This window comes from Fusarium proliferatum (assembly GCF_900067095.1).
Source record: "Fusarium proliferatum ET1 genome assembly, contig: FPRO_scaffold005, whole genome shotgun sequence".
NCBI classification, from domain to species: Eukaryota; Fungi; Ascomycota; class Sordariomycetes; order Hypocreales; family Nectriaceae; genus Fusarium; species Fusarium proliferatum.
The window spans coordinates 2,686,756-2,712,698 of record NW_022194794.1 but is presented as its reverse complement, the minus strand read 5'-3'; the positions used below and the strand labels follow the sequence as shown (position 1 = coordinate 2,712,698).

At 48.6% G+C, this 25,943-nt stretch overlaps 10 protein-coding genes and 1 non-coding gene across 11 annotated transcripts; 5 read left to right on the top strand and 6 right to left on the bottom strand.

Moving 5' to 3' along the window:
* Positions 1-340: 340 nt before the first annotated feature.
* On the top strand, positions 341-1,999 carry FPRO_11135 (uncharacterized protein; the record flags this gene model as incomplete). Its single annotated transcript, XM_031232175.1, has 2 exons — positions 341-1,016; positions 1,068-1,999. The coding sequence occupies 2 exons, from the start codon at positions 341-343 to the stop codon at positions 1,997-1,999; spliced, it is 1,608 nt and encodes a 535-aa protein (XP_031082138.1).
* Positions 2,000-2,415: 416 nt separating this feature from the next.
* Positions 2,416-3,491, bottom strand: FPRO_11134 (uncharacterized protein; the record flags this gene model as incomplete). Its single annotated transcript, XM_031232174.1, has 5 exons — positions 2,416-2,603; positions 2,652-2,873; positions 2,922-3,023; positions 3,075-3,390; positions 3,441-3,491. 5 exons carry the CDS (start codon positions 3,489-3,491, stop codon positions 2,416-2,418), a joined length of 879 nt encoding a protein of 292 aa, XP_031082137.1.
* A 357-nt stretch (positions 3,492-3,848) lies between these two features.
* Positions 3,849-4,796, bottom strand: FPRO_11133 (uncharacterized protein; the record flags this gene model as incomplete). Its single annotated transcript, XM_031232173.1, has 2 exons — positions 3,849-4,694; positions 4,734-4,796. The coding sequence occupies 2 exons, from the start codon at positions 4,794-4,796 to the stop codon at positions 3,849-3,851; spliced, it is 909 nt and encodes a 302-aa protein (XP_031082136.1).
* Positions 4,797-5,539: 743 nt separating this feature from the next.
* Positions 5,540-7,524, bottom strand: FPRO_11132 (putative saccharopine dehydrogenase (NAD, L-lysine-forming); the record flags this gene model as incomplete). The annotated part of the gene is made up of 5 exons (XM_031232171.1): positions 5,540-5,976; positions 6,033-6,355; positions 7,013-7,116; positions 7,166-7,186; positions 7,237-7,524. The coding sequence occupies 5 exons, from the start codon at positions 7,522-7,524 to the stop codon at positions 5,540-5,542; spliced, it is 1,173 nt and encodes a 390-aa protein (XP_031082135.1).
* Positions 7,525-8,937: 1,413 nt separating this feature from the next.
* FPRO_11131 (uncharacterized protein) lies at positions 8,938-10,001 on the top strand (the record flags this gene model as incomplete). The annotated part of the gene is made up of 3 exons (XM_031232170.1): positions 8,938-9,188; positions 9,260-9,832; positions 9,881-10,001. 3 exons carry the CDS (start codon positions 8,938-8,940, stop codon positions 9,999-10,001), a joined length of 945 nt encoding a protein of 314 aa, XP_031082134.1.
* A 259-nt stretch (positions 10,002-10,260) lies between these two features.
* tRNA lies at positions 10,261-10,343 on the bottom strand. Its single transcript is given in 2 exon segments — positions 10,261-10,296; positions 10,307-10,343. It is a non-coding gene; the product is annotated as a tRNA-Lys (tRNA).
* Positions 10,344-11,537: 1,194 nt separating this feature from the next.
* On the top strand, positions 11,538-12,317 carry FPRO_11130 (related to AVO2 Component of a complex containing the Tor2p kinase and other proteins, which may have a role in regulation of cell growth; the record flags this gene model as incomplete). The annotated part of the gene is made up of 1 exon (XM_031232169.1): positions 11,538-12,317. One exon carries the CDS (start codon positions 11,538-11,540, stop codon positions 12,315-12,317), a length of 780 nt encoding a protein of 259 aa, XP_031082133.1.
* Positions 12,318-13,899: 1,582 nt separating this feature from the next.
* FPRO_11129 (uncharacterized protein) lies at positions 13,900-15,189 on the bottom strand (the record flags this gene model as incomplete). The annotated part of the gene is made up of 1 exon (XM_031232168.1): positions 13,900-15,189. One exon carries the CDS (start codon positions 15,187-15,189, stop codon positions 13,900-13,902), a length of 1,290 nt encoding a protein of 429 aa, XP_031082132.1.
* Positions 15,190-16,361: 1,172 nt separating this feature from the next.
* FPRO_11128 (uncharacterized protein) lies at positions 16,362-18,106 on the bottom strand (the record flags this gene model as incomplete). The annotated part of the gene is made up of 5 exons (XM_031232167.1): positions 16,362-16,659; positions 16,717-17,151; positions 17,199-17,568; positions 17,618-18,034; positions 18,082-18,106. 5 exons carry the CDS (start codon positions 18,104-18,106, stop codon positions 16,362-16,364), a joined length of 1,545 nt encoding a protein of 514 aa, XP_031082131.1.
* Positions 18,107-21,453: 3,347 nt separating this feature from the next.
* On the top strand, positions 21,454-22,440 carry FPRO_11127 (uncharacterized protein; the record flags this gene model as incomplete). The annotated part of the gene is made up of 2 exons (XM_031232166.1): positions 21,454-21,987; positions 22,033-22,440. The coding sequence occupies 2 exons, from the start codon at positions 21,454-21,456 to the stop codon at positions 22,438-22,440; spliced, it is 942 nt and encodes a 313-aa protein (XP_031082130.1).
* Positions 22,441-24,627: 2,187 nt separating this feature from the next.
* On the top strand, positions 24,628-25,774 carry FPRO_11126 (putative endo-polygalacturonase 6; the record flags this gene model as incomplete). Its single annotated transcript, XM_031232165.1, has 3 exons — positions 24,628-24,808; positions 24,858-25,361; positions 25,410-25,774. The coding sequence occupies 3 exons, from the start codon at positions 24,628-24,630 to the stop codon at positions 25,772-25,774; spliced, it is 1,050 nt and encodes a 349-aa protein (XP_031082129.1).
* Between the last annotated feature and the right edge of the window lie 169 nt (positions 25,775-25,943).

Below are 25,943 nucleotides of genomic sequence, written 5' to 3'. Positions count from 1 at the left end.
AGGGGGTTCTCAGCAGACCATAGTGACCAACATCAAGATTACTCCGGTCATATAAGGCCTATGTCATGCTGCCTTCTATTATTTGATACCAATGCAAAGAATTCGATACCAACAACTTCCCCTTTCTCTGATTCAACTTTGGTCTAGCTTGTAGTAGGTCATACACAGTGGCACTATTCAAGAGTGATCTTAATCGGTTGACTTTGATGTAGGTTATCCCAGACACTGTACATCTAAGCTTAGGACAATTGTCCTAAGTGAAGAAAATACTTAGGTAAGTTTAGTATATTTTCTACAAGTTTTATCATCCACAGGCTGATACTGGTATCCTCAAGCAGTCATGTGTGAACAGTCTGGCTATAAGGTACCTGTGGTAGACGGTCGGTACTATGTGGCTCAATGGCCTGCTATTCAAACACTAAGGGGACCCGTCAATATTCGTGGTTGCAACTATTTCACAAAAGCCTTGGCTACCGTCCTCCGTCTGCTTCATGATGCAAAGGCTGAAGCAGTTGCTTTCCAAAAGACGAGTTGCTGGACTGATATGACTGATTGCTGGAAGCCCTTTGGATGTAAAGACTTTCTGTCAATGTTGTCGCACACAGCTTCCTTGAGCTTGAATGTGGTTTACAAGTTCCAGCAGTCACCGGATTACCTAGAGGCTGAAGCCTGGCTGGATCTGGAGAACCCCTTGTTAGGAACGAAAGGGACACCACACACCCTGCATGATCTGGCCAGAACGGTCCGAGAAACAGCAGTCTCCATGCAAAATCGTGTCAGAAGCCTGACTGAATCTGTTTGGGAAAAGGAAGGTGGTGTCCCAACTAAAAAGGAAAAGGAAAAGGGTAAGAGCAAGAATGCTGATGAGGCTGGGAAAGAGAAGCCCACTGTCCCTACCATAGTTCCGACGGTCGATCTTCGCTGCATCCGCTTGTGGTGTGTCTTGAACACCAAGGAGAGGCGCAAAGAAATCGAAAACCCCAAAAACGACAAGCTCAAAATTCAAGAAATCCTTAGTAAGTTGTCACAATCATACTTAGACCTTACATCCGCTAACTCATGACCAGACGCCATAGAGGAGGACATTGAAGCGTCGTACGAAGAAGCCGGTTTCAGCTTCACCGCAGTAGAAACAAAAACCCTTCAGCTGACACCGGAAACCGAGAAAAGAAAGCAAAACCTACTCGATGACAACGTTCCAATGATCTACAGCATCTGCATAGGTCTATGTTGGAAAGATAATAAACCCCAGATCCTCCACGACTCGACCACTATTGGGCCTACACGAGAACGCATAAGCTCTTTACCTCCGTACAACGAAGACCGATTGAGAGCACGCAACCTTCACGTTGGCGACGCCGACATGAAGGATTGGACAAAGGATTTGCAATGTCTCTCTAAAATTGACGAGGCCGATAAGGGAATCGAGGTTACCGATGAAAAGCTCGCGTCCTACACGAAGAATCCTGAGTTGAAGAAGAAACTCCAGATCAGAACCAAACAAGACGTCATTCAAATGCAGGGCCGGGTCTATTTGGCTACCCATGCTATCAATAGGCCCGATGCGCAAGAGCCTCCTGCTCCTCAAAAGCTGCAAGCACTTAGCTTATGGAAAAAGGGGCCTCGTAGAGACTGCTCCGAGCACATTAGCCGACCCTTCCTCATCGCGAAGAATGGGGAGATCAAAGGAATTGGTGGCTGTTGGATGTGCAAAGTGCTTCTCAGATACAGGGAGCCATTGAACGACACCGAACTGCATGATGGTTTGAAGGAGAGCGCCGCCAAAAAAGACTTCTTCAATAAGCGCAAGGAGATACCCCATTCTTGTGCGGAAGTTCTTTGCTCCAAGTATTGTCATATTATGGCAAAAGACATGCAGGCGAGGAACGAGGCGAAAGCGATAGAGGAGAAGAAGAAGAAGGAGGAGGAGGAGGAGAAGAGGAGGAGGATGGCAGGGAATCGGGGCAGGGGCAGGTACAGTGAGATTGCTCGCAGATGATGGTGAGTGAATGAGGACTTCAGATGGAGGAAAAGGATAAGTACTATCTTGAGAAAAGGGGAAAAGAAAAAAAAAGGGGAAAAGATAAAAGACAAAAAAAGGTTATAACTTATGTATTCCTCTTAGAGGAAAAAAAAAGATAAAAACTAGATACAAAACTTCAATAAAAATGGGCGCTATGGGAGGAAATCCTGATTGATTCTCCGTGATGTTAGACGCAACTGGTCTAAAGGCTTCCTTAATTCACCTAAACTCATACAATTCTCTTGATCACTTAGAATAGAGGCACTAAGCTTAGAAATCCTAAGCTTTCATGCCTCCTCCGAAATTTTGAAGTTCTACCGGTCGCTTGTGGCTGGCTTGAATCTCATCCGAGCCAAAACGTCGCCGATTTAAAGTCGTCTAATGCTCAACCCTCAGGGTAAAATATCAGCCTCGCGCTCAATGTCCTCCTTACTGGGACACCACCTATCCTGCAACTCTTTGTCCGTCGAATTTTCAATAACACTCTTCTCCCACCACTCACCCCAACTCGTCAAGAAGATCCGATCACGATCCTCAGGGAAGTCACTTCGCGTCATAGCCGCAAGGACACTTTGTGCACCTATCACACAATCAGTTACACGTCCCAGCACAATGGCACACGGCCTACCCTCGGGGATTGACTTCGCGTCAGCCATGTCAGCTTTGATGCCCATACGGTTCGCGAGACCTGTCCCAGGGATGAGACCTGGTGAAACAGCTACCACGTCGTTGGTACCGGCGAGTTGACGGCGCCACCACTGTGCGCCTAAAAGGCCGGTGAATTTGGTGTTGCAGTATGTCGTGCTGGCGGAGGCACCAGATCCGGCTTCGAGTTCCGTGTCAAGTACACCTGTGGGAGGTCAGAACGTGAGACTTGAGCTTGGGTGTTTTGACTTACTGGGATCAGAGACTCGTCGAATAGCGCCGGACGAAACAAACACGATCCTCGACTTGGACTCGACCAACTTCTCCCTCAAGAGATGGACGAGATAATGCTGCGCTACGATCAATCAGTACCTCATATCCTACTCAACTCATCGAACGAACTCACAGAGATGATTTACAACATGGGATTCACACCACTTCGACCCATGCGGTCCCGGGCCCTCCGCAGCGACACCTCCCAGTCCAGCATTGAGCAGCAAGTAATCAATCTTCTCTTTGCCAATCTTATCAAGCGTCTGTTCCGCAAAAGACTTTACGCCCTTCAAATCATTCAACTCCAGTGGAAGAACAGTGACTCCATGAGATTCACGGTCGAACTTAAGCTCATCGTAAGCTTTCTGTGCATTTTTAGTGTTGCGAGCGCCGAGGATGACTCTGTATGGTTGGCTCTGGCTGAGGAGCTGTTTGATTGCTTCGAAGCCCTGTAGATGTCAGGGTCTGTCTTACAAAGCGCTGGGGCTTGAGGGCTTACGATGCCGGATGAAACGCCGGTTGCTACGATTGTTTTCGCGAGGGAAGACATTTCGGCTTGTAAATTGAGAATAAGTTGGATGAATTGCTTGTAAGTATTGGGTGCTTACGGGTTGTTATTAAGGGAGGGTTTGGCGGGGTTATCGGACATAGGTGACGTAAACACTGCAGACTTCACTTCAACCTTGGGCAGATTGTGTAAGCGGACAAGACAATGCACAGGGTTCCCAGCGAAAACTGGTCTTAAATCTGATGTAATGAAAATATAATTATTAATTTTCTATTAAACTTTTCAACTTCCATCTCTCTGCAGCCTTCGTTACGTCTTCATGCGTTATCATCTCGGAATTGGCCCAAGGCCTAACCTGTAAAACTGTCAGCTTCATCACATCACAATCTAGAGCTTCACTTACTCGGCTTTCTTCCACCTAGAGATAGTCCTCCTCGGAATCTGAAACTTTTTCTCCGCATCCACCGCAGTAGGCCGCACCTTTTTCCCCCTCCGCTTAACTAAAGTATTACGCATCCACGTGATAACTTCGTCCTTCTTTCTCTTCGAATGACTAGACTGCTTTCGTAGTACAATCGGTGTAGCTCGTAGCATTTCACGTTCTGACAACGGCTTTGGCTTCGATCCTCTCTTCTTCTTGGGCGGAGGTCCCATGTCATCTGTTACTTGGCCTCTGGAGGAATATTCGGGTGCTGGGGTAGATGCTGCGGGGTACGGTACGGGAGTTAAGGAGACGTATTGAGGTGATGGGTTCCAAGCAAAAGCAACTGACGAGGGAGCTGGGGTAGTAGCGGCGGATTGAGGTCCAAGGGTTGGAGTTGGTGTGGCTAGTGGTGTAGAGAGAGGAGATTGCTGGGGTGCCATGATAGGAGTTCCCTGGGGTGTGAAAAGGGGGCTTTGGGTAGGAGCATGCCCCGGTTGAAGAGCATAGTGAGGGTATGCCATGTATGGGATAAGCGGCATTTGAGGATGAGGACTCTGTGGTATTTGATACAGAGACTGTGCCATCTGATTGTGAGGACCCTGTGGTATTTGATTCGGAGACTGAGGTGTCTGGTGCGGCGAGTGATACATATAAGATGAATGCGTAACCTGATGAGGATGAGGATATCCCATATAATGATGTTGAGCCATGTGCGAAGATTGCGGCATCTGAGGATACGGAGACTGATGCTGAACCATCTGAGCATGTTGAACCTGAGCTGGAGCTGGAGGTCGTCCCCCAGTTCGACGTGACTGAACCACCTGCAGTGATTGCGGAAATTCAGGCTATGAATGAGCCACCTCGGAGGCTTCATCACCCTCCATGGGCTCAATGGCCGTATCATTGTTGTGTGAAAAAGCCATCGTGGCTATCAGACCATTTCGATATAATACACAGACGTTGAAGATGGCGATTATCAGAAGCTCCAATGACCTGGTGAGAAACTCAACGAATTCGGTCAAAGTAGCGTCACGCTAATTTTTGGGCCATATAGGTCCTCAACTCTGTACTTCACCACCAGCAAAGTTATGCCTATGTTGCAGGTGCCCTTGCTCAGAATACTTTCCACCAAGAAGAATCTACCAATCAGCTCCTTGTTTGACACTTTGATTGAGCGCGGGTGCCCAGTTTTCTGTTGTCCGACTTTTCAGCTTCGCAATCTTATACTTCGGAAGTAATGCAAATGCGTCTTGTTGAATTGCAAGGGTTGTGGTGAGAGACTCGGGTCAAGAAAGATAGTTTTGTTTAAGGGAGTTGTACGAGACGGTTGAGTTAAGTAAGTGATGGCTCGTTTAATGTCTTGACTTCGATTCAATTGTTGACTGACGTAGGTTGTTGGAAGAACCCCTGTGTGTAAAGAGGCAAAACATGAGATACCTGCCTTCCTTGATGTGAAGGTACCTTCCATTTTGGCATAATGGTATTTTCTTCTTTGTGTCGTACTTACCCTGTAGGTTTATGTCTGTAAACATCATCTGTTGAGCAAAAAGCACTCCAACTCAGCGTTCACCCTCAAAGCAAATGTCGAAATATGTCAATCAGGCTGTTCTTTTAGCCTTCTATTGCGGTCTATGTAGCCAACTCAACTACAACATAAATAGCACTTTTAAACGCTCTTAGTTCTCAACTCCTCGGGCAACAGGGCAACCTTCTCATGGAAGAGCTTCTCAGCATCAGCCCACACCCGAGAAGTCTTGCGATCCTTGAGTGTGAGCAGAGACTCCTTGAGACCCTCACTAAAGGCCTCACTAGCCTCGCGGGGAAGCATGGAAGGGAGGTGGTCAATGCTGATGACAGATAGGGGTAGGTTGTTCTGATCATCCTTGATCTCAACGGGGACGGTTGGGTCCTCGAAGGTGGTGTTGATGGAGTAGATGGGGATAGGGTTGTGAGGGTTTGTGGTGTCACAAGAAACGTCGATGACAACAGCGAGGTTGCGACCTTGCTTGGCAAGGAGTTCTTGGTTGATGAAAGGGGGAATGGGCTTGGAGAGGTAGATGGCGTTGAGGAAGACGTCAGCCTTCGCAATTTCCTCGTAAGGGCCTGAAGATGTTAGTTTCATTATCGAAGGCACACAAATAAGCACATGTATAACTTGCCATCACGGTCCTTAGTCTCGTTCAAGTCCCAGCGGGTAATGTTCTCATCAGGCATGCCGGCCTTCAGGAAAAGGTCCACAGCACCCTTACCACATCGTCCAAGAGCACCAAGGACGAGAGCAGTGGGCTTGCGTCCGAGAGCCTTTTCAGCCTTAGCGAGATCCTCACGAATCTGGTTGACGAGCTCATCTTCGTTCAGGTAATATCCGCGGCCATCAGTGAATGTCTCGACAGAAGGAAGCTTAGAGGACGAGTCCTGCAGCTGGTGAGCGAGTGTCTTGATTCCGAGCGCAGCTCCAGCAAAGCCAGCGTGAAATCCGAAACTGAATAGGTGTTAGCAAGTGACACAGAGACGATTTGGTGTTTGCTCTGCTGAGAAGTTCAGTTGTCAATGGTTGAAGCACCTGCAGAACCCGCGTAACCAACACTCGTCAGACTTGTTATTCAGGCTGCATGAAGCCAACTGGGAAGGCCGCAGCTAAACTCTCATCCTTCCCAATACCTCACTTGAGGTGCAGCATAGATACCGCTTGGCCTCGATAGCAGGAAACCGGAGTGAAGCCTCGTGAACCATGAGCTTGGTAGATGAACGGTGTAAGAGCCTATTTTCAAAGCTCATACCACCTCGATCAATCACCAGCGAAGCCCTTGCGAACTCAGGCTCCGATCGGGATCACCAGAAGATACTATTTAGCCACCCATGCTTTGAGACTCAATCATAAAGCTCAAGCTCCGAGCTCCACCCGGGGGATCGTGCATGCCCAGCTCCTTTTGGGTCGTCAAAGCCAGGATCACAAGACGAACACTTCTCGGAAGGTGAACCTCTGACCTAGTCATAAGAACCTGTCTGCTGAAGCTCGATGCTCCAAGTGCGTTGGCTGTGGGGTAGGGGCACGAAGCCGCTGTCCTCAACCATTGAGATCGTTCAAACAGGGGCAGAATCGCCAGATTTCGAGCTTCATCCTAGGAAAGGAACTTACGCAGAAACACGGCGACCTTCAGAGTCATGAAGAAACTCTAAGTCATATAAGACTGAACCGCCTCGAGCCCAGCGACCGAGGACCTGCTCCCACCCGCCTTGGTTCTGAGATGGAGTGTTAGCTGAGATTTCGCCCGAGTCGCATAGCACCCGCCTTGTAACAGTGTGCAAACGTCTAAGTCGAGTCAGTACTAGGCACACCCTCGTTCAAGAGATTCGACATACGATGTGATCATTCTTGAGAGGGAAGTCCTCTTCGGGTATCTCCTTGAGGCCTAGGATGATTGTTCCAGGCTCAGCGTTGGGCCATACACCCGTGTCGACAAGACGAGCACCAGCAGCCTCATATTCTGAGTCCTCAAAGATACGCTTGAACTTGGGGTCGGTGGACGATCGCTCGACGGAAATGGGGTATCCAGCATCAACGAGTGTCTTGATAATTGCGGGGGAGAAAGATCGGTGCTCGAGAGGCTTCTCCTCAGCGCGAAGAAGAATGTGGGGATAGTCAGACATGATGGCGACGGTTCTTAAGCTGTCGATTCTGAAGTTTCGAAAAGGATTAGCTATTTGCTTTTAATGTTACGATCGAATTGCAAAAGTTGAGTGCGAGTGGCGGAGAAGCGTGCAGCGAGTGAAAAGGCTCAACGAGGATTCAATTGACGCGCATGAAAACATAAAAGAGAGGAAACGCACAGTAAAACGCGATTGTTTTATAGAGGGATAATCGAAATGGGAAGGATACCGCGTACCTGGTGTATCGGATGTTTTTTTTTATCTGAGTCACAAAAAAGAGTCAAGGTGTGAATGGTGAAATGCTCCTGGATCGGCCTCATTGCGACCCCGGCGAAAAATGGCCCCGCTCCCGGAGCCGAACAACCCCGCGGTGGGGACTTTGATTGCGCTTTTGGGTTTGGCGAGGGGAATTTGAAGCTGTTTTGACGATTGCATCATCAATTCAGGTCCTAGCTTCTGAAGCTCGAATGCAACTGCCGTGAATTCATTGTGAAATTATTTCACGAGAGGAGCGTGGTAGACCTTGAGCTCAAGAGACTGATATCTATAAGTTCTTCATTTTTTTTTTACTCTGACTGCAATTGCTTACGAGGTTGGCACGCAACATCGGAGCTTAGATACTAAGGTACACTAACAAGGACTGTAGTTACTTTCCTTCATCTTGCCCGTGAATGATGAGAAGAAACTCAGGAGAGGCTAATTCAACATTGGTATCTTGTTATATTGATACCAGTCAGGGGTAATTGCTTGATTTTAACCATGATGATAGAAATTGAGTATTCATAATCTGATCATTATCCATATGGTGACTCGGAATATTGTGAGTCATCAAGATACCTTAACAACTTGATTCAGCTCATGGCTCCCTGCAGGCCAACAAGAAGAGCACCAAACTGCCAATTGTCCAGACCTCATCCCTTTACCTCCCTCCCATCATCATGATTCCCCTTAGTCCAATTAAGCCCTACCAAGCTTGGCCAAAAATGATTGGTCCATCTCACTTCCGTTCCTGGCCCACTTCCCAGCCAAGCAACCATCGATCGCCGGAAATGATGCGCTCATTCAGCAGATCGGATCGCGTTCCTTGGACGACCGCATCAGATCGGTCCAACCTTGTTCAGCTGAGACCATGCACGCACTTAAACGTCAGAGTCAATTTGCTTTTTGATTAAGCTGAATCGATCACCGTAAGCTACTTGCGACGCATTGTTTGTACCTTTTTTGTCTATGACGCTACGACTAAGAGATGGCTGGAATGACGGCACGGCTGAGACCAAAAGCAAAAACAATGGTTACAAAACCTGGGTGATGGTTTAAACAAATCCGTAATTTTCTCATCAATTGATCGTGTTCACTCAAAACTCTCGATATCACACATATTTCAATCACACAGCTGTAAACAAGATCGCAATCATGAAGGGCAATGATGAAGTTATCCAAGAGTTCAACGAGGTCGTCAACATGACGGCCTCAGAGCTCGAGGAGTGGCTCAAGTCAGACGATTCCAACAGTGCTGGTTGGCCAAAGGAGGATGAGAATGGAGAGACTGTTGGACATGACAGCGGTCGCAAGATTGTTGAGATCTTGAAGGAGAACCCCAAGAAGGCACCTGAGAAGTACACCGATGAGCAAATCCAGCACATGCGCAAGGTTGTTTCTTACTGGTAAGTCTCTCACGCTGATAGCGACTGATATCAGATGCTTTGCTGGTCAATTGGATGTTAACACCCCGCAGTAAGCGACATCTTGCCCAGGAGACCAAGGCCAATAACGACAAGTCCCCCGAGGAGGTCAAGAAGACCAAGTCCTACGCGTCACTCAAGAACTGGGGTCACGATTTCCTCAAAGCTCAAGGCAAGGAGAACGGCAGTGAGAAGAAAGAAGAGAAAAAGGGTAAGGGAGAGGCCAACGACGACGCTGAGGAAGAAGAGGAAGAAGAGGACGGTGATGACGATAAGCAAACCGGCGAGAAACGAAGAGCGACTCGAAGCCAGACCGGTTCCAACAAGAAGCGCGAGACTGGCAAGGGGGAATCTACAAAGTCCAATGATGAAGAGGAAGAGGAGGAGGAAGACGAAGATGGCGATGATGACGAGAAGAAACAGGGACAAAAGAAGCAGTCCAATGGCCAATCCAAGAATTCCAATGGATCTTCAAAGAAGAATGAAGATGCTGAAGAGGAGCAAGGCGATGATGAGGGTGGTGATGACTCTGGCGCAAAGAAAGGACCCAAGAAGGGTGAGACTGTGAGCTGGAACTGGGGACAGGGACAGCCCGAGGGTAAGGTCTTGGATGTCAAGGCTGAAGAGTGAGTTTCTCAATTGCTGATGAGATTGTTTGCTAACATCGAGTACAGTACGACAATTACGACAAAGAATGGCAACGAGGTCTCTAGGAAAGGTGATGAAGAGGACCCTGCTGTTGTATTGGACACAGGCAAGAACAAGGCTATTAAGAAGGCTCATGAGCTGAACTAGACGGTTTCAATCGGGTTTCTCATCAAGGGTTAATAAAGGAAGGGATATATCTGTACTTTACTGGATCTTAACATTGTAATACCATGTTTGCACAACAGCATGGAGCCGCTTCTCGCTTGTCTGGGAATATGACCCATTCACTACTCGTCTCAAGACACCGCAAGCATCTACACTGCCATCATCAGATGACAGTTAGATATTGACGAAAAGTGCCAAAAAGAAAGCACATCTCAATCATGAATATGTAATTTATAGGAACAGCCCGATGCGGGGGTCGAACCCGCAACCTTGAGATTGTGAACTCTTAAGAGTCTCACGCTCTACCGATTGAGCTAACCGGGCGTGCTTCGCCGGGTGATCAAGCCCGTATGTTGAGATCGGTAGCCACAAAGTGATATTATATTCATGAGGTGCATTGGTCTCGTTATCAAATAATGGGATCCTTGTGTTTTGTCGCTGGGCGCTGGTGAGATTGTGAATGGGATGATATTTTTCCAGGAGCGCGGGACGTGACGGTTCAGTGAGTCGGCCAGTAGAAGCTTGCAACAGACAAACCATTCACTGAGACAAACCCGGCATTCTTTTTCAGAGTATCCCTTCCTTCAAGGGGCAAGAAAACAGCGAGCCTTACTGTAGGGTGTTAAAGTAAACTTAGCAGAAGTCATCCTAAACTTAGGCTATATTACCTAAGTCTTTTTGTCATTTAGGATCTAGATCCTAAGTTTTCTTTCTTCCCCTAGCTCTTGAACTCAAGGGCTGGGGCGATTAGCGTGTGAAAACCTTGTGTAAAGTGAAAACACTACAGAAATGCCTCTGGGGATATTTCAGGGGCATATCTGCAGAGGGACGCTACAAGTTCCATATAAACAAAATGTTTCGATGCAATGCCATTTTAATAAACAGGAGTCGCCTCAATGTATACCTAGGGTAAATCTGACGTCGATGAAGCTCCATCGTCACAAGCAAAAGACCATGACAGCGCTTAGAACAGTGGGTCTTGATTCAGCTTCGATGGCGGTTTCATGATACTAACAACAAACCATGATGGCCAATACTTTTGCTGTAAATAGTTACTTGCTGGCTTATATCTTGAGTCTAAGTAAAACCAGGTAAAATTACTTATTGTAAGCTGCTCTAATGCACTCTTCTCGAGTTCTCTTGGGCTCGTGTAGCAAACAGCGGGTAAGCTCTAGAATTAGTGGATGTCAGCGAAATGTGGGGTCCGCGCCGCCTGTTTCATGAGGAGCTGCTTGTGCTTGCTGCGAGCGGGCGCAGCATTTCCTCAAGTTAAGCTTTCTTGGAATCTTATCGTCAACCTACGGCAACTCTGTTGCTTGCCTGCCTTGCTTCCATTCTCTTCCCCTCTTTTATTGCATTACTTTAACGACGGCCTCGTTTAGCGTTTCCTTTCTCTAAAGCGTCATTAACATTATCCATCTGTAGCTTGCAAATTGCCTTTCGTTTCTTTTGTTCTATTCGACTTTCCTTTGTTTCGCGATTGCGCGGCATGTTTCTTTCGCCCGAATCGCAACCGTCATGACCCGCCGTCCCCCATCATGTGAGAGCGTCAACTCGAGATTATCATGCCCAAGACTAATCGCCAGTAGGATTGAGCCCTCTATTCGCGTTCGCCGGGCAATTCATGCCAATGATGCGACACTCCTCCGCCGAATTCTGAAGTCACATCCCACTCTCCTCCTCAACCCCGACTCTTCACCATCCGGTCTCTCCAATTCGAACATGCACCTAGCAGCCTCACTAGGCCATCGCGAAGTCTGCGAAGTCCTCTTGCAGCTTGGTCACGAAGATCCAGTCCCTGCACTCAACGAGACCCATCAAACAGCACTTATGCTCGCCTCAGCCGAAGGCCATACCGAGGTTGTACAACTCCTCTGCGAACACGATAAAACATGTATACTTCGCCGCGACATCCGAGGTCGTGATGCTGTGATGGAAGCTAGCCTTGGCGGACACGACACTATCGTCCAACTCCTCCTTACGTTTGTCCCCGGCGGACCTTACGATGCAGTCCGCCGCGCGGACGTTGAAGGGAATACGGCGTTGCATTTTGCGAGTGGGAACGGCAACCTGTTAGTGCTGCGAACGCTGCTGGCGGCGGGCGCGGATATACATAAGCGAAACATATGGAATTGGACGCCAGCTGCGTACAGCGCTACTGTGCAGGCCGAGGTCTATCTGAAGGGTCTGGTGAATGAGGTGGGCAAGAGACAGCAGCAGCAACAGAAGAGGGAGATTGAGTCAGCTAAGAAGGGAGGGGGGGTTCGTGTCGTTGAGGCTACTAGCGACGAAGACTAAATCATGCAGAACTTATTCAAATCATTGTTGCGTCCACTATCGGCGGTACACTCGTAGAGGGAGTCATTCCAGCCATTTCATGTGTTAGGACATGCGAAATGGACAAGAACATATTGCCCCAACTTGGGAGCCTAGGGGGGGCATGAAACTCTTGAACTTGATCCTAAATGTTATAAATACCTAGGTAAGTTATCCTAAGCTTGAAGGTATATGTTGTATATTTGGCATCCTCATTCAGGCTTTGCGTTTCCTTGCTCTCCAAGGAGGGCTTCACTGAGTCAGTTGCTAATCTCGACCATTAATTGGCTTTGTTGCCCACAGTCACTCAGTATACCATTAGATAAATACTCAGAGAATGAACATGATCTATTTATACAATTATTACTTATCGTAAGATCTAGTCTTTTATTCTTCATGACTCCTGCATGCTACAGAAATTATGATGTTGCTGTAATTCACAGGACACAGCCTGACTGTCTTCTGTTCATGGGGCTTACGGAGGGTTAACAGCAAGATTTCTTGCACAAAGATAGAATAAACTGTCTATAAGCGTTCTGGATTCTTCCAGGTTGGCCAGAGAAGTCTAGCAAGAAGAAACAAGGCAAACGAAGTCGAACTCGGCCTGAAGCTAGACTTAAGTCGAACATTGTCTTTTTAACGATAACGACAGTCTTTTACTACGTCTCACCCGATTTTCTGAAGCAAAGGCCAAAACTATCAAGGTCAGTCTTTGACAGCACGTGCTCTTTGGGTTGTCACCGAGACCCTTTTCCTCAGTTACTGTGCGGCCTTTGCCTCCCATTCTTGGGTTGAAAGAGAGCGCCGCCAAAAGAAGCCCCCTTCAGCAAGCGCAAGGAGATACCCCATAGTTCTGGACCAACGCGAGAGACTTCTCTTGTTGAATGATGTGAGCCGAGACCCAGCATCTCCAATGATGATGATATTGGCCTTGCGAAAAGACATCCCCTTTGTCTTTTACATAAGTGCTAGAAATTGGTAAGCTCCAAAAAGCAAAATGAAGTAGGCCTCTCACACATGTAAGATAGTGATAACAACAACACAGTCATTTTCAGTAAGACTTTGTTTCGCTCCATGAGATTAACATGGTCTCGATCTTCCAGATTCATTGTGTGGACTCCATGTACCGCGAGAGATGAATAGCTGTATTTAAGTTCTGGTTCTTTCTCAATTCACCAGAAGTGCCCTACTAGTCTCCTGACGTGAAGCTTCTTAACTCCTGTTCTGTCACCTTGCTTTTTTCCCCATGGTGTATACATTTCTTGGGATGTTGTTTGGTTGAGACCAACATGGACTTGGCTTTCAGGGGTACATGATGGTGATTAAGAACTTCAAGTTACTAAGCTCACTTTATGAATGGGAACAGAATTTTAGCCACTGAAAGTAAATGGTTCTTATTAAAATAATAAAGGTGAAAATGATAGCTGAGGTTTTGGTTTTTGGTTTTTGTGGGCTAGTCCCTGCCGAAGTACTAAGAAAGACAAAAGAGTGAAATGACTGTCCATCGATCTACCAGTCCGAGATATTCCAACCATCTATCGCCATTAATCCTTCTCCAGTCGATTCACCAACCAAAATCACGCCGAGTAGGGCTCTCAGTGGGTGGGGGCTGTCGTCGAGTAGGGCTCCCAGTGTTTGGAGGCCGTCTTTGAGCAGGACTCCCAGTGTTGAGAGGCGGCTTTGGAGTAGGGCTCCCTGCGTTTGATGGCGGCTTTGGTGGATCTTTGGCGTGAAGGATGGACCTCTTTCCATTCTTGTCAGTCACAATCTTGGTGGTAGAAAACTGTGTGTAATAGTTGCTGGTGGGGACATTGAATTGGAAATTGTTCTGAAGATTCCCGAGGCGCACAATTGAGTCCGCAATCCTGGCGACCTTGAATTTCGTCTTGACACTTGGGTGAACCTTCCCAGGCTCATGGTATGCGGCTGCCCCTTCGAAAGCCGTTTCATCTCCTTCAGATGGGCCAGCGTACTCTGGAAACGTTTCTTTCGTTTTCAGAGGAGCATGATTGTACACGATGTAGACTGCTCCATGCCCGCCTTTGTTGTTGAGCTCAACAACAACGGCAAATCCGTTTGACCACCAGGGACCTTGGTTGATTCTTTTCATGTTACCCGGAACTGCTGGTATATAGTCCGCCCCATAGACATGGAGAGTTCCGATCTGAGCGAATACAAAATATTCATCCTTATCAGGAGCTTTTTCGGGATTCTCTTTGGCGGGGGAAGCATTAGAAGTGGTAGAAGAGCGTGCGCGTGGATAGGCGGATTCGCCAACAGAGGTTGACCCGGTGCTGGGATTGAACACGTTGCTGGAAGGTGAAGCAGGTGTCAGACCAGACGTGGTACCAGACGCGGCACTAGTCTTGGGCTTGGCCTTCATGGTAAGCATGTACTTGCCAACGACATCTGGGCCATGCTCTACGCGCTCCGGTTTAAGAAAGTCGACACTGGGCTTGAACGCGTAATAGGATTTGACACCTTCAAACTGGTTTGTACCGATAGGAACCCAAGGCATGTTGTACAAAGCGATAGTCTTCAAAAGCTCGCTAACGGCTTGGTTGTTTGTGAAATTGGTCGCCATGACTTGAGCAATGAATTCCTTGGCTTCCATCTTGTAAGTCATCCTCTGAGTGTGGCGGTCCAACCACTCGTCAGACCAGACGCGGAAGGCCTCTTGATGCTCTTTTTGGGGGAAATCCTTGGCGACCAACTGGTCGAATGCGTCCCAATCAGCACCCGGCCAGTAGCATCGATCAATGGCCGCCGTATTAGTGTTGAACCAGTTCATGAATTTCCATTGCAAGTCACCCCAGCCCACCTGGATCTCCTGGTCGGTTTTGGGTCGCGGCATTCTCGCGGTTCGGTGCTGCAAGACGTGAAAGAGTAAGAAAAGAGTTGGCAAGTTGGATGTCTGGGAAGAGAAGTTTAGCGCAAGTCAAGGAGAGGAGAAGACAGGGCTGCTACTTTATACCTCGAGCGATTTGAGATTGCGGCACTAGAGTTTGGTAAAATGAGGCTCAGGAACTCAAAGGCAATAGGATTGGCAGATGAGGAGCACAAAAGGTTTAGTGATATGCTGTAAGAAAAGTCTCAGTAAGAGTCAAAGTGTCGGCGATTCACAGGTACAGTGAAAAGTTAGAGAGAGGCAGGAGTGCAAGATTTCAAGAAAACAGAGTTGATGTAGTTGATGTAAGGGAAACTGTGAATCATAGGCACCAATGTGAATAGTTACACAACTCTTTGGTTGTCACACCAAGAAACACACGTGATAGGAAATTAAGCCTCACAACCAGTGACTCACCGCAATTTGTTTGATGCTGCAAAAGCTTAAGGCCAATTACTTACATGAATAAGCGAACTCGATAAAAACTCTGCGTTTGGTGCAATGATACATATGAATGGGATGCTTCTATACCCGCTGTATGCACACTGCTCTTACAGATTGCGGGGCAGCAGGGCAAAAGAATGAAGTCTAACCTCAGCTTCCGTGTATATTTCCGACACGGGCCGTCTTCTTTGAGGATGTGTATCATACTGTTTGATGCAGTGTGTTACAGAACGCGGGAATTCCTATCCCAAAGGTTTTGTGGAACACATTTAACGAAGATATCGCGCGTGGCATCAAGCATCATTGAAACGATTAGACACTTTGCGAGCTTGAACCATTACACAAGGTTGGGCAAAGGCGGATAGATCGCTTGGTTAGGACAAGTGATTATTGGATATCTCCAAGATGAACCCGACAGTGTGACAAATAGGTACGGTGTTTAGCACTTAAGATAATACTAATACCATGAGTCTTCTGTCAACACGTGATCACTGTCGACCAAACCTAGTTGTGTGACACCCGGACGGGATTGGTTAAGCAATTGGTGAGCGAGACCAGTCATCCGACAGAGTTCAAGTGGACACCTGCATGGAAGGTTTAGTAGCAAACAATACAACACCATATCATTGGGTACATGGGTATGTCCAAACTTTGACACTCAAACACTACACTATAACAAATCATCAACATCAATGTTACGCAGTCTCAGCATGAGTCGTCTCCCTCTCCTCAAGCTCCCCCTTCAGACCACCAGTTCGCTTCGCCTCCTGAACCTTCTCACCAAACCCGCCACTAGCCTTTGCACTTCGCCAAGCAGGAACGTTACTCTCAAACAAAACATCAACTTCCTCAAGGGTCTTGCGTGCTGTCTCGGGATAAGTGAAGAATGCGTGGAATGTCATGGCGATACAGAATGTTCCGAAGATCATGTACGTCTGCCACTGGATGTTTGTGAATGACGGTGGGACAAAGAAGGCGAGTGCCAAGTTGAAGCTGTGAGTTCATATCTCAGTACATGCAATTGGTCTGGTAGTGGGGGGGAGGACTTACATCCAGTTACCAGAGGCGGCGAGGCCAACACCCTTGGCTCGGTACTTTAGGGGGAAGACTTCACTGGCGTAGATCCATGCAACAGGTGCCCAGGTAAGACCGTAGATACCCACAAAGATGTATGCCAGGGCGATGACTGCTTTGGCGGGAGCTCCTGAAATGGCCCAAGTAAGGATGTCGTTACCTTCGATACCATCAACGGGGTACCCATGAACAGCCATGACAGCCCCACTGGTGAAGTGAAGAACACCGCAGATCAGGGCTCCGCTGATGAGGAGAGGTCGGCGGCCGAGACGATCGATGTACGGAAGAACAATACCGGTTGTTACGAGGAAAATGACGTATTGGATGATGGAGGATGTAAGAGCGGTGTTTCCGGTCATTCCAGCCATGTTGAAGATGTAGACGAGATAGTAGAGCATGACATTTCCGCCCCTGGTCGTATTAGTAGCTATTCCCACGGGTTTCAGGGGTACACTTACAGAAGTTGCTGCCAGATCTGGACACTCACACCAACAACAGTGCGTTTCCAGACTCCAGGCGCAAAGAGGCCGAGATAGCCGATATCCTTAGACTCACGAGCGATGCGTACAGCTTCGCGGACTTCTTCCATCTCGGCGATCACAACTGGACTATCAAGGTCGCCGCCAGCGTGGAGGTGGGCGAGGTTGTAATGCGCTTCTTCCCAACGATCGTGCTGAGCAAGCCATCGAGGCGACTCGGGAAAGAAGAACAGGCCAGCCAGGAGGATGAAGCCTGGCACAGCTTGGACTCCCCATGCGATGCGGAAGGCAGCTGGTCCCTCAACTCCAACGGAGCATCCGTAAGAGATGAGGTACATGATCAAGATACCTGATACACATTAGCACAGAACTTTTCCATAGAATGCTGTGGAACTCACCCCATTCAATAGACCACTGCTGAATTCCAACAATCCTCCCTCTGATGTCCGAAGGCGCAAGTTCTGCAAGGTACACAAGGACCTGCGAACTCGTAATACCAACAGCCACGCCGCTCACAACACGGCCAACGATAAGGTGTGCCACATTCTGCGCAGAACACTGAAGAACAGCACCCGCAATCCAGAACAGACAAGCGATCATGAGAGCCTTTCGTCGACCAAGCTTATCGGCAATACCTCCTGCGACGAGGGCGCCGACGAATGATCCTGCTGACATGGAGGCTGTGATGCCGCCTTGCTCAGTTGAGCCTGGGCTGTTGAAGTAGTCGAGATATTTGTCGGAGCCGATCCAGGCGCTCATAGAGCTGATGTCGAAACCGAAGAGCATGCCGCCGATCGTACCGATGGCGGCGAGTGCTGTATATGTCAGCTACAAATCCACACTCAGAGAGCAGAGATCGTACCGTAGATGTTCCAGATCCGATACATGATGATGTTGTGGATGACACTCAAAGGACTGTAGTCTCTTGGACAGTAGAGTCCTCAGTCGGGCTGGAGCTGTTCTTTATATAAGAACACCCTCGGGAGCATCGTCAAGGATGGCGTGGAGAAGGTTAGAAGCGCGCGAGTGAGGGTTTGCGATGTGAAGGGGGCCCGCTTAACGTCATGCACTCGTGGAGTTTTGCCCACGGGGTGATCGTCGCTTTGTGGGTGATGGCGTTGGTGGGCTTGGCTTGGCCTTGGGGAGCAAGAAAACACCAGACCTATAATAAGGTGATAAAATAAACTTAGCAAAAGGTATCCTAAATTTACCTAAAGATATCCTAAATTTATGCTAACTTACCTAAATCTTTTTGTCATCTAGGGTCGTCCTGAGTTTCCTTTCCTCTCCTTCTCCGCGGTCACGCATTGTGCATTACAGACACTGTTTCATTCGCTTACAATACTACGCGAGTCCAAGACTCGATACCTCAGCGAACACATGAGCGGCTCCGCGAACAGACGTTCCAAGAAATGATATCATAGACAAATCGACATGGGGGACCCTGTCAGGATGTCACACCGGGGTACTCCAACAGCGCCATAACCGTGCAGAGTTGACATCCGAAATACGATTTCTCGAAAGACTGCGGAAGCTTTGGCTGAACATGATTGGAGCGCATGTTATCATGTTGCGAGTGCAGCAAAGCAATGATCATCGCTGTGTTTGTGTGTGCCTGATTGCGAGGCCGTGTTGCGGCTCCACTGTCTCACTGATGCCAGTTGCATTCTTGGAGGTGGATTGTAAAGATAGACCAAGTCATGTTTATTTCTATTTTGCCTAAATTCAAAGCCTCTGGGGCTTAGAGTGTCGAAAAGGCGGGAAATTGTCGTGGAAGTCGATATCTTGGAACCGTTTGGCTATGTCATCAGCGGCGGCGTGTGGGGAAAGGGCCGAAAGTTTGTCTCCATTCCCCGAATTGTTCCCCAAATTCCCCCAAATTATTCGGGGTAATGAATGGGCCCTGGGGCTACGATAATGGAGACGCGAGGAGCAAGAAAAAGTTCAGATGTTTATCGTCTTACGCTGATTGACCTCCTAGCTAGTGTTCTTTCTTGAAAACCCATTATAAGCATTGATGCGATACGAGAGGTCTTGTATTCCGCAAAGAAGACAAGACGATCCGATGTTAACCATTCATTAGGCCGAAGCAGGTTTTACGCGAATACAATGGAATTGTCATTTGAACAAGCCCATTTGCCAAGTCGGGTGTTCAACCCAAGACGGGTAAATTGATAGTGCAGACGAGAACGGTAATGATCTGAACGTCTCGGCCAAGCTTCACGACACTCCTGAACTTAAAGTTCAGCGGGAACAGTCTTTGACGATTGAGATCATGCTAAGAACATTTCTTGGTACTGAGCCAAGCGTCTTGGTACTCTCATACCCGAGCCAACAGTATACCATTTTACCTCACCATCACTAGAACAAATTCTGAATCAGCACGGTACGTTTTCTCTAGAGATCGACCAGAGCATCCCCCGTGATAACCTGTGCCCTACCCGCACCTGTAGGAGCGCGATTCGATGCTCAGTTCACAGTCGGGAATAAAAAGACCACTGGGCAGGTTGGAGTTCGTTCAGTGATGTCAATGATGCGGGCGAGAAGGTCTTGCAGACATGTGCACGGTATGAACAATACCTCACTGGATGAACAAGTGAACGGACAAGATGGAGAGACTTCTATGTTTTTCGCCATCCTCCAGAGGCATGTTCACCTTGTGTGTGTAAGTGATATCATCTCGTATCCACTACACTCGCATTCTGCAGCTTCAAGATGATAGACTGCTTCATTCTGCGACGTATCATTGTTACGTTGTGAGATAATTCTAATACGCGGACCCGTCACTTCCTTGCCGAGCTTGGTTCACCACCAATTCATCTGCGATGCGACTAGAGCGCATCAGAATCAAGTCTGAACTTTGCTCATCTCATTCTGCACATAGCAGAGGGAGCGATTTCGCAAGCGGGTGGATCTTCCACGAAGAATTCATCAATACAACGGAGGAAAAGCACACTAAAAATAGCTCTTTGAGCGATGGAACATGAATCAATCGACTTTTAGCAGTCTCATTCTGATCTGAATGTGTTCGGGAGTCTTTCAAGTGATGTCGACTGATGAAGCGCAAGCTGGTTCAGGGTAGGCGACTTCAACACAGGCAAGACTCTCGATTCACTCTATCACGCGGTTCATCATGATGGTGGTCATGACCGGTGGGTTATAGACGAGACTTCAATTGACAGAGGAAAGAATTTCTCTCCATAACAGACGAATCGCAACGTATCCGTAAACAAACTGACACCCCAGCAGAAACAGTTTCAGTCTTGGCGTTTCAACGACTTCTGTTACACTCCACGTTTTACCCACCCAAGTGATGAACCTTTCTACTTCTCGAGGTGCCAAAAGGGCTCATGGCACTGAATAAAGAACATAACATCGAAAAAGAGTTCAGTAGTAATGCCCTGTGATATTCTACATGTACTTCTTATCGATTAGTTAAAGTCTTGAGAGCCTTTGGTCTAGAGCAGAAACAAGTGCCGATGAGTTTCAGAATTGGTAGCGTCAATCAATCAACCGGATCCCGATCACGATGTAACTCTACGATCTCCCATCTCAGACACACAGACTAACTCACGCAAGTGATCCAATAACAGCTCATACCAAATATCGAACAATTCCTCCGTGAAATTTCTCCGTCTCCCACCACCGCATGAAACTCTAATCTGTCGATACACCCACCAAATCACCACCACCATCACCACCACAATCTAACCAACACTCGATCCTCTCGGTTCGATCGGGCCATTCCAAACGGCCCCTCGCACCAATCGAGTTTGGCTCGACCGTTTTCCATCATGTCGCCCCCCGGCCGTTGGCGTGGTCACCCCTGTAAGCACCCCCGGCTGCGAAATTAGAGGGATCGTGGAAGCGTGTGTCAGCCCTACCGAAGGAGGCTTCTAGACCTGTTTGTCTGTTGTCACCAGAGGCGTTCATTTCATGCTGCAGGAGTGAGATTGGATGATGTGCCGGGGATCCGGTTAGTTTAATTGTACGGAGTAGAGTGCTAGATAATAAGCTCGTTCTCGCTCTTTGATCTAGAGTTGTTACTTTTGACACTTTCTCCCATTCAGTCACTCATTCTTTGACACCGAATCTCGACGGTTCCGGTTCAGTTCGTTCGTTCATTCATTTCAAGTAAATTCACTCTTTTTGTATCAAATCTCAGTTCTTGGCAAGCCCCAAGACAATCACTTAGCATCCATTCAACATCTGAAACTTGTTTCTATCAATCACGATGAAGTTCTTCCTCCCCATTCTTCTCGCAGCTCCAGCTGTCATGGGCCGAGCCTGCAAGGTCCGACACTCGCACTCTTCTGCGGTTGAGCCCGTCCACACTCAGTACCCTGTTCCCGAGCCTGTCGTCTCCCAGGCCCCTCAGGTTGTTAGCCAGAAGTCTTCTCCCGTCGAGGTCAAGACTGCTCCTTCCAAGCCCAAGACCACCAAGTCCAAGACTACCAAGCCGAAGAAGGTCTCTAAGCCCAAGGCCTCTAAGCCCAAGACTACCAAGCCCAGCACCCCCAAGACATCTACTCCTAGTACCGGCTCCGGCTCCGGCTCTGAGTCTACACCTATCGGTAACGGTGCCTCCGTCTCTGGATCTTCTACCTTCTACGGTGGCAACCTCGCTGGTGGAAACTGCATGTTCTCAACCTACACCCTCCCCTCTGGTATCCTCGGAACTGCCTTCTCTGGCCAGAAGTGGGACAACGCCGCCAACTGCGGTGCCTGTATCGAAGTCACCGGTCCTTCAGGCACCATCAAGGCCATGGTAAGTCCTCCACACTAACAAGAAGTACTACGCTGACTCCATCAGATCGTCGACAAGTGCCCCGAATGTGATCCCGGCCATCTCGATCTCTTCCCCGACGCCTTCAAAGCCGTCGGCGGCACAGACGGCATCGTCAAGACCTCGTACAAGTTCGTCGAGTGCGGCATCACCACCCCCCTCGTGCTTCACAACAAGGAGGGCACTTCCGCCAACTGGTTCTCCATCCAGGTCGTCAACGCCAACGAGCCCGTCAAGAGCGTGCAGGTCTCCACGGATGGCGGTAGCACCTGGAAGAGCACTGAGCGCAAGGACTACAACTTTTTCGAGAACCCTGCTGGTTTTGGCAAGACTTCTGTTGATGTCAAGGTTACCAGCAGTACTGGAAAGAGTGTTGTCGTTAAGAATGTTGGCGTTACTGCCGGGGCTCAGTACAAGGCCAGCTCCAACTTTTAAGCTGGTAGTGTAAGCCTAGGTGTTGAGCGGGCGAGAGTTGTGTATCAGAATTATGTGGCGCGTTCATGTGCTGGAGTGTTTGGCAGCAAGTGTAGGTTGGGCGGCTGGCTGCTTTGATCGAAAACTTGTTGATGAGAAACTTGAGCATTGAAAGAACGTGTGACTGAATGATGATGTGAGATGGGAGTATAGTTTCTTCTTCAAGTACATATTAGACATGAGGACTACCCTCAAAGAATTGAATCAGGGTGCCAAAATAAGCTGGCCTAAAGACTTTCTACATTATCCTAAGTTGACCTAAGCCTACCTGAGTCTTTTCCACATATAGAAAAGAAGTGGTTGGTTTTATTGCCTCCCCTTGTGAGCTAACGGTGCGATTTTACGGATGCACAAGTCTTCAAGACACTTCAGCGGAGTCGGCCTCGACCAGCTCGTAGACGTCAGCCTCATCATGATACCAGAACGGTGAGTTTCCATGACCGCTTCAAAGCCCTGACAATGGGTATATGTCCGATCACATTTTAGAGTTCTGTAGAGGTATTAAAAACAGTGACCGGGACTTTGAGGGGAGAACAGTGGGCTCAAGGTGTCGCTCTCGGCTGCAGAGCGGACGCAATGCAACCTCAGACGCCGCGTGTCCGTAAACGGCAATTAAAGCCTGAGAGTGGTTGAGAGTTCAATGCTGAGGCGGACTTTGAGGCTTTGAAATCCGTTTACTCTGGCCACTTCAATTGAGTATGTTCGGAGACAACCTACAACGGCGTCGGACCTCAGTTCTGACCGTGTATTGCTGGAAGAACACATTGGGCCATCAAGACATTTGAGTAATGTTCAAGATGAACGGAATGACATCATGCATGAATGTGCCTCTCGTTTACTGCAGATCAGATCGGAGAATAACTTGACATTGAACTATAGCCCGGATGCTACAAGACGAAGCAATGCTATGTCGACTCTTGAGATGACCCAAGAAGGAGGAAGAGAGTGCTTACAACCACCCACACATACGCAGCCGTGACTTGGCTATGATATTACCTGCATTATAGTCCCCTCAACTGCCGAGTCTGTCCATTGATTGGCGATGACAATCCATGTCACTTCGGCCGAGAGATCGGGTCCGGAAGCGAAGCGAAGCGTTTAACATTACCGCCTCAAAAGATCTCCATCGTTATAACCTTTCGGCCAAACGTACGTCCAGCGGGGTCCCGAGGCTTGCGTCTTAAACAAACGTCATCTCTACCGGTATCTTCGAATACTAATCACATGAGGGATGTACATACACGTCCAGTATTACGAATCCTCCGGACGCAATTTCAAATACGGCACCGACGGATACCGAGGTTTTGAGTCTGTCCGTCGGAGGGATTACCAAGACTGAACAAAACAAGAGACGGAATTGGGAGAGCCAAAAAACTGCAAAATGCCATAGTGATGCACCATTGGACGCCCAGCATGAAAGCTGAGTTTCAATCAAGGCCCCAATTACCCCCTAAGGCGAAGCGTCCGAACCTCGGCACTACACTGCTTACGACCGCCGGACACGTTTTCTCAACATGGACAGAGCTGAATCACATCCTCCCCAGCTTTTTTCTTTCTGGCGGCCGGTGCGTTCCCCACCGCCGGTCGATCCCCGAGGGCGCCGGTGCCGAACGGTTTACACTTGACGGGGATATGTCCTCATGGGAATAGCGTCCCGCGTCCTAGCGCTTTTTTCTCAGTTGGCAGTGGGAGAGCTGACCCAGACACCGCTCTAAACCTCACGGAGATAACAACCCCAGAGAGACAAGACATGCCGCACTAGAGAATGTGCTAACTTAGCTGTCTGCTCAAAGGACCGTGAGTGAAAAAGTGAGGTACTAAAAGGCGTGAGCCCCCGGATTGTTGAGACTGATCCGAACTACTAACTAACTATATTCTTTTTTGTTTACTTATTCAGAGGACGAAAAGAAGTGTGATACGCTCTGTGTTTATCATCGTGAAAAAAAGATACATATACGCCACTTGTATAAATACTGGAAAGACCGACTGTCTCATAACTTGTCTTACACTACTTTAGATCGAGAGACACAAACCTGCTGCTCAACATTCCACAACACAACACCTTACACCAACATCAACACCAACACTACCTTGCACAAGCCAACCCTACCTACACCAACGAAATAACACCATCACAACTGTTTCACAATGGCCCGTGATAACCTCTCCATCGTGCTCGCCGAACGTCCCACCACAGACATCATCCCCGGCCAGACCTTTACCCAAAAGACATCTCCAGCCCCCACGCCAGCTGATCTCCAAGATGGTCAAATCCTAGTTGAGACCCTCTACCTGTCCCTTGACCCCGCCATGCGAGGCTGGCTCCGAGGTATACCTCCCCCTTCTCAGTAACCTCTCCCCGCCACTAACAGCCCCAGACATGCGATCTTACCTCCCTCCCGTTCAGATCGGCCAAACCATGCGTGGTTCATGCGCATGCCGCGTCCTCGCCTCCAAGAGCAAGCAGGCCAAGGAGGGCGACATCGTCTCCGCCCTAACAGGCTGGACTGAATTCGCCATTCTGCCCGAAGGTCGTTTCGAGCCTGCGTCTTTGTACCCCGGTCTCCAGGACCCCAAGGACATGCTTTCTGCTCTTGGAATGACCAGCTTGACTGCTTGGGTTGGCATGTCCAAGATCGCTGACCCCAAGCCCGGTGAGCTCGTCGTCGTGTCGGGCGCTGCTGGTGCTACTGGAAGTGTGGCGGGTCAGATCGCTAAGCTCAAGGGTGCGAGGGTCGTGGGTATTGCGGGTGGTGATGATAAGTGCAAGTGGCTCACTGAGGAGTTGGGCTTCGATGTTGCGCTGAACTACAAGGCGGACGATTTCAAGGAAAAGTTCGCCGAGGCGACAAAGGACTATATCGATGTCTACTACGACAATGGTTAGCCTCACCCGAATCTTCAAGCACGACAGAACTAACATATCTTAGTCGGCGGCGATATCCTCGACATGTGTCTCATGCGAGCAAAGGAACACGCTCGTTTCATTGAGTGCGGTCTCGTCAGCCAGTACAACGCCGCCAAGCCCCAGGGCCCCCGAGCATTCTCCCAGATCGTCACCATGCGCATCCGAATGCAGGGCTTCATCGTCCTCGACCACGTCAAGGACTTCCCCACTGCCCGTGCTGAGCTGGCTCAGTGGATCGCGGAGGGTAAGCTCAAGAAGACCGAGACTGTTGTTCGTGGTGGTCTTAAGGTCGCTGAGCAGGCTCTGGTCGACCTTTACAAGGGTATCAACACTGGAAAGTTGATCGTTGAGATTAAGAACCACAATGAGACCCCCTCGAAGCTGTAGAGGGTAAGCCCAAAAGATAAGGATTGTCGTTTGTGATATGTACACTTGAGAGTTGATTGTTGAATCAGGAATGATGAGACCCCCCCGAAAGTAGGGGAGGGAATGGGATTGTTTATGAGATACTCCGTACCTTGTCGGTAGTTAATGATATGCCATGATTTATGGACAG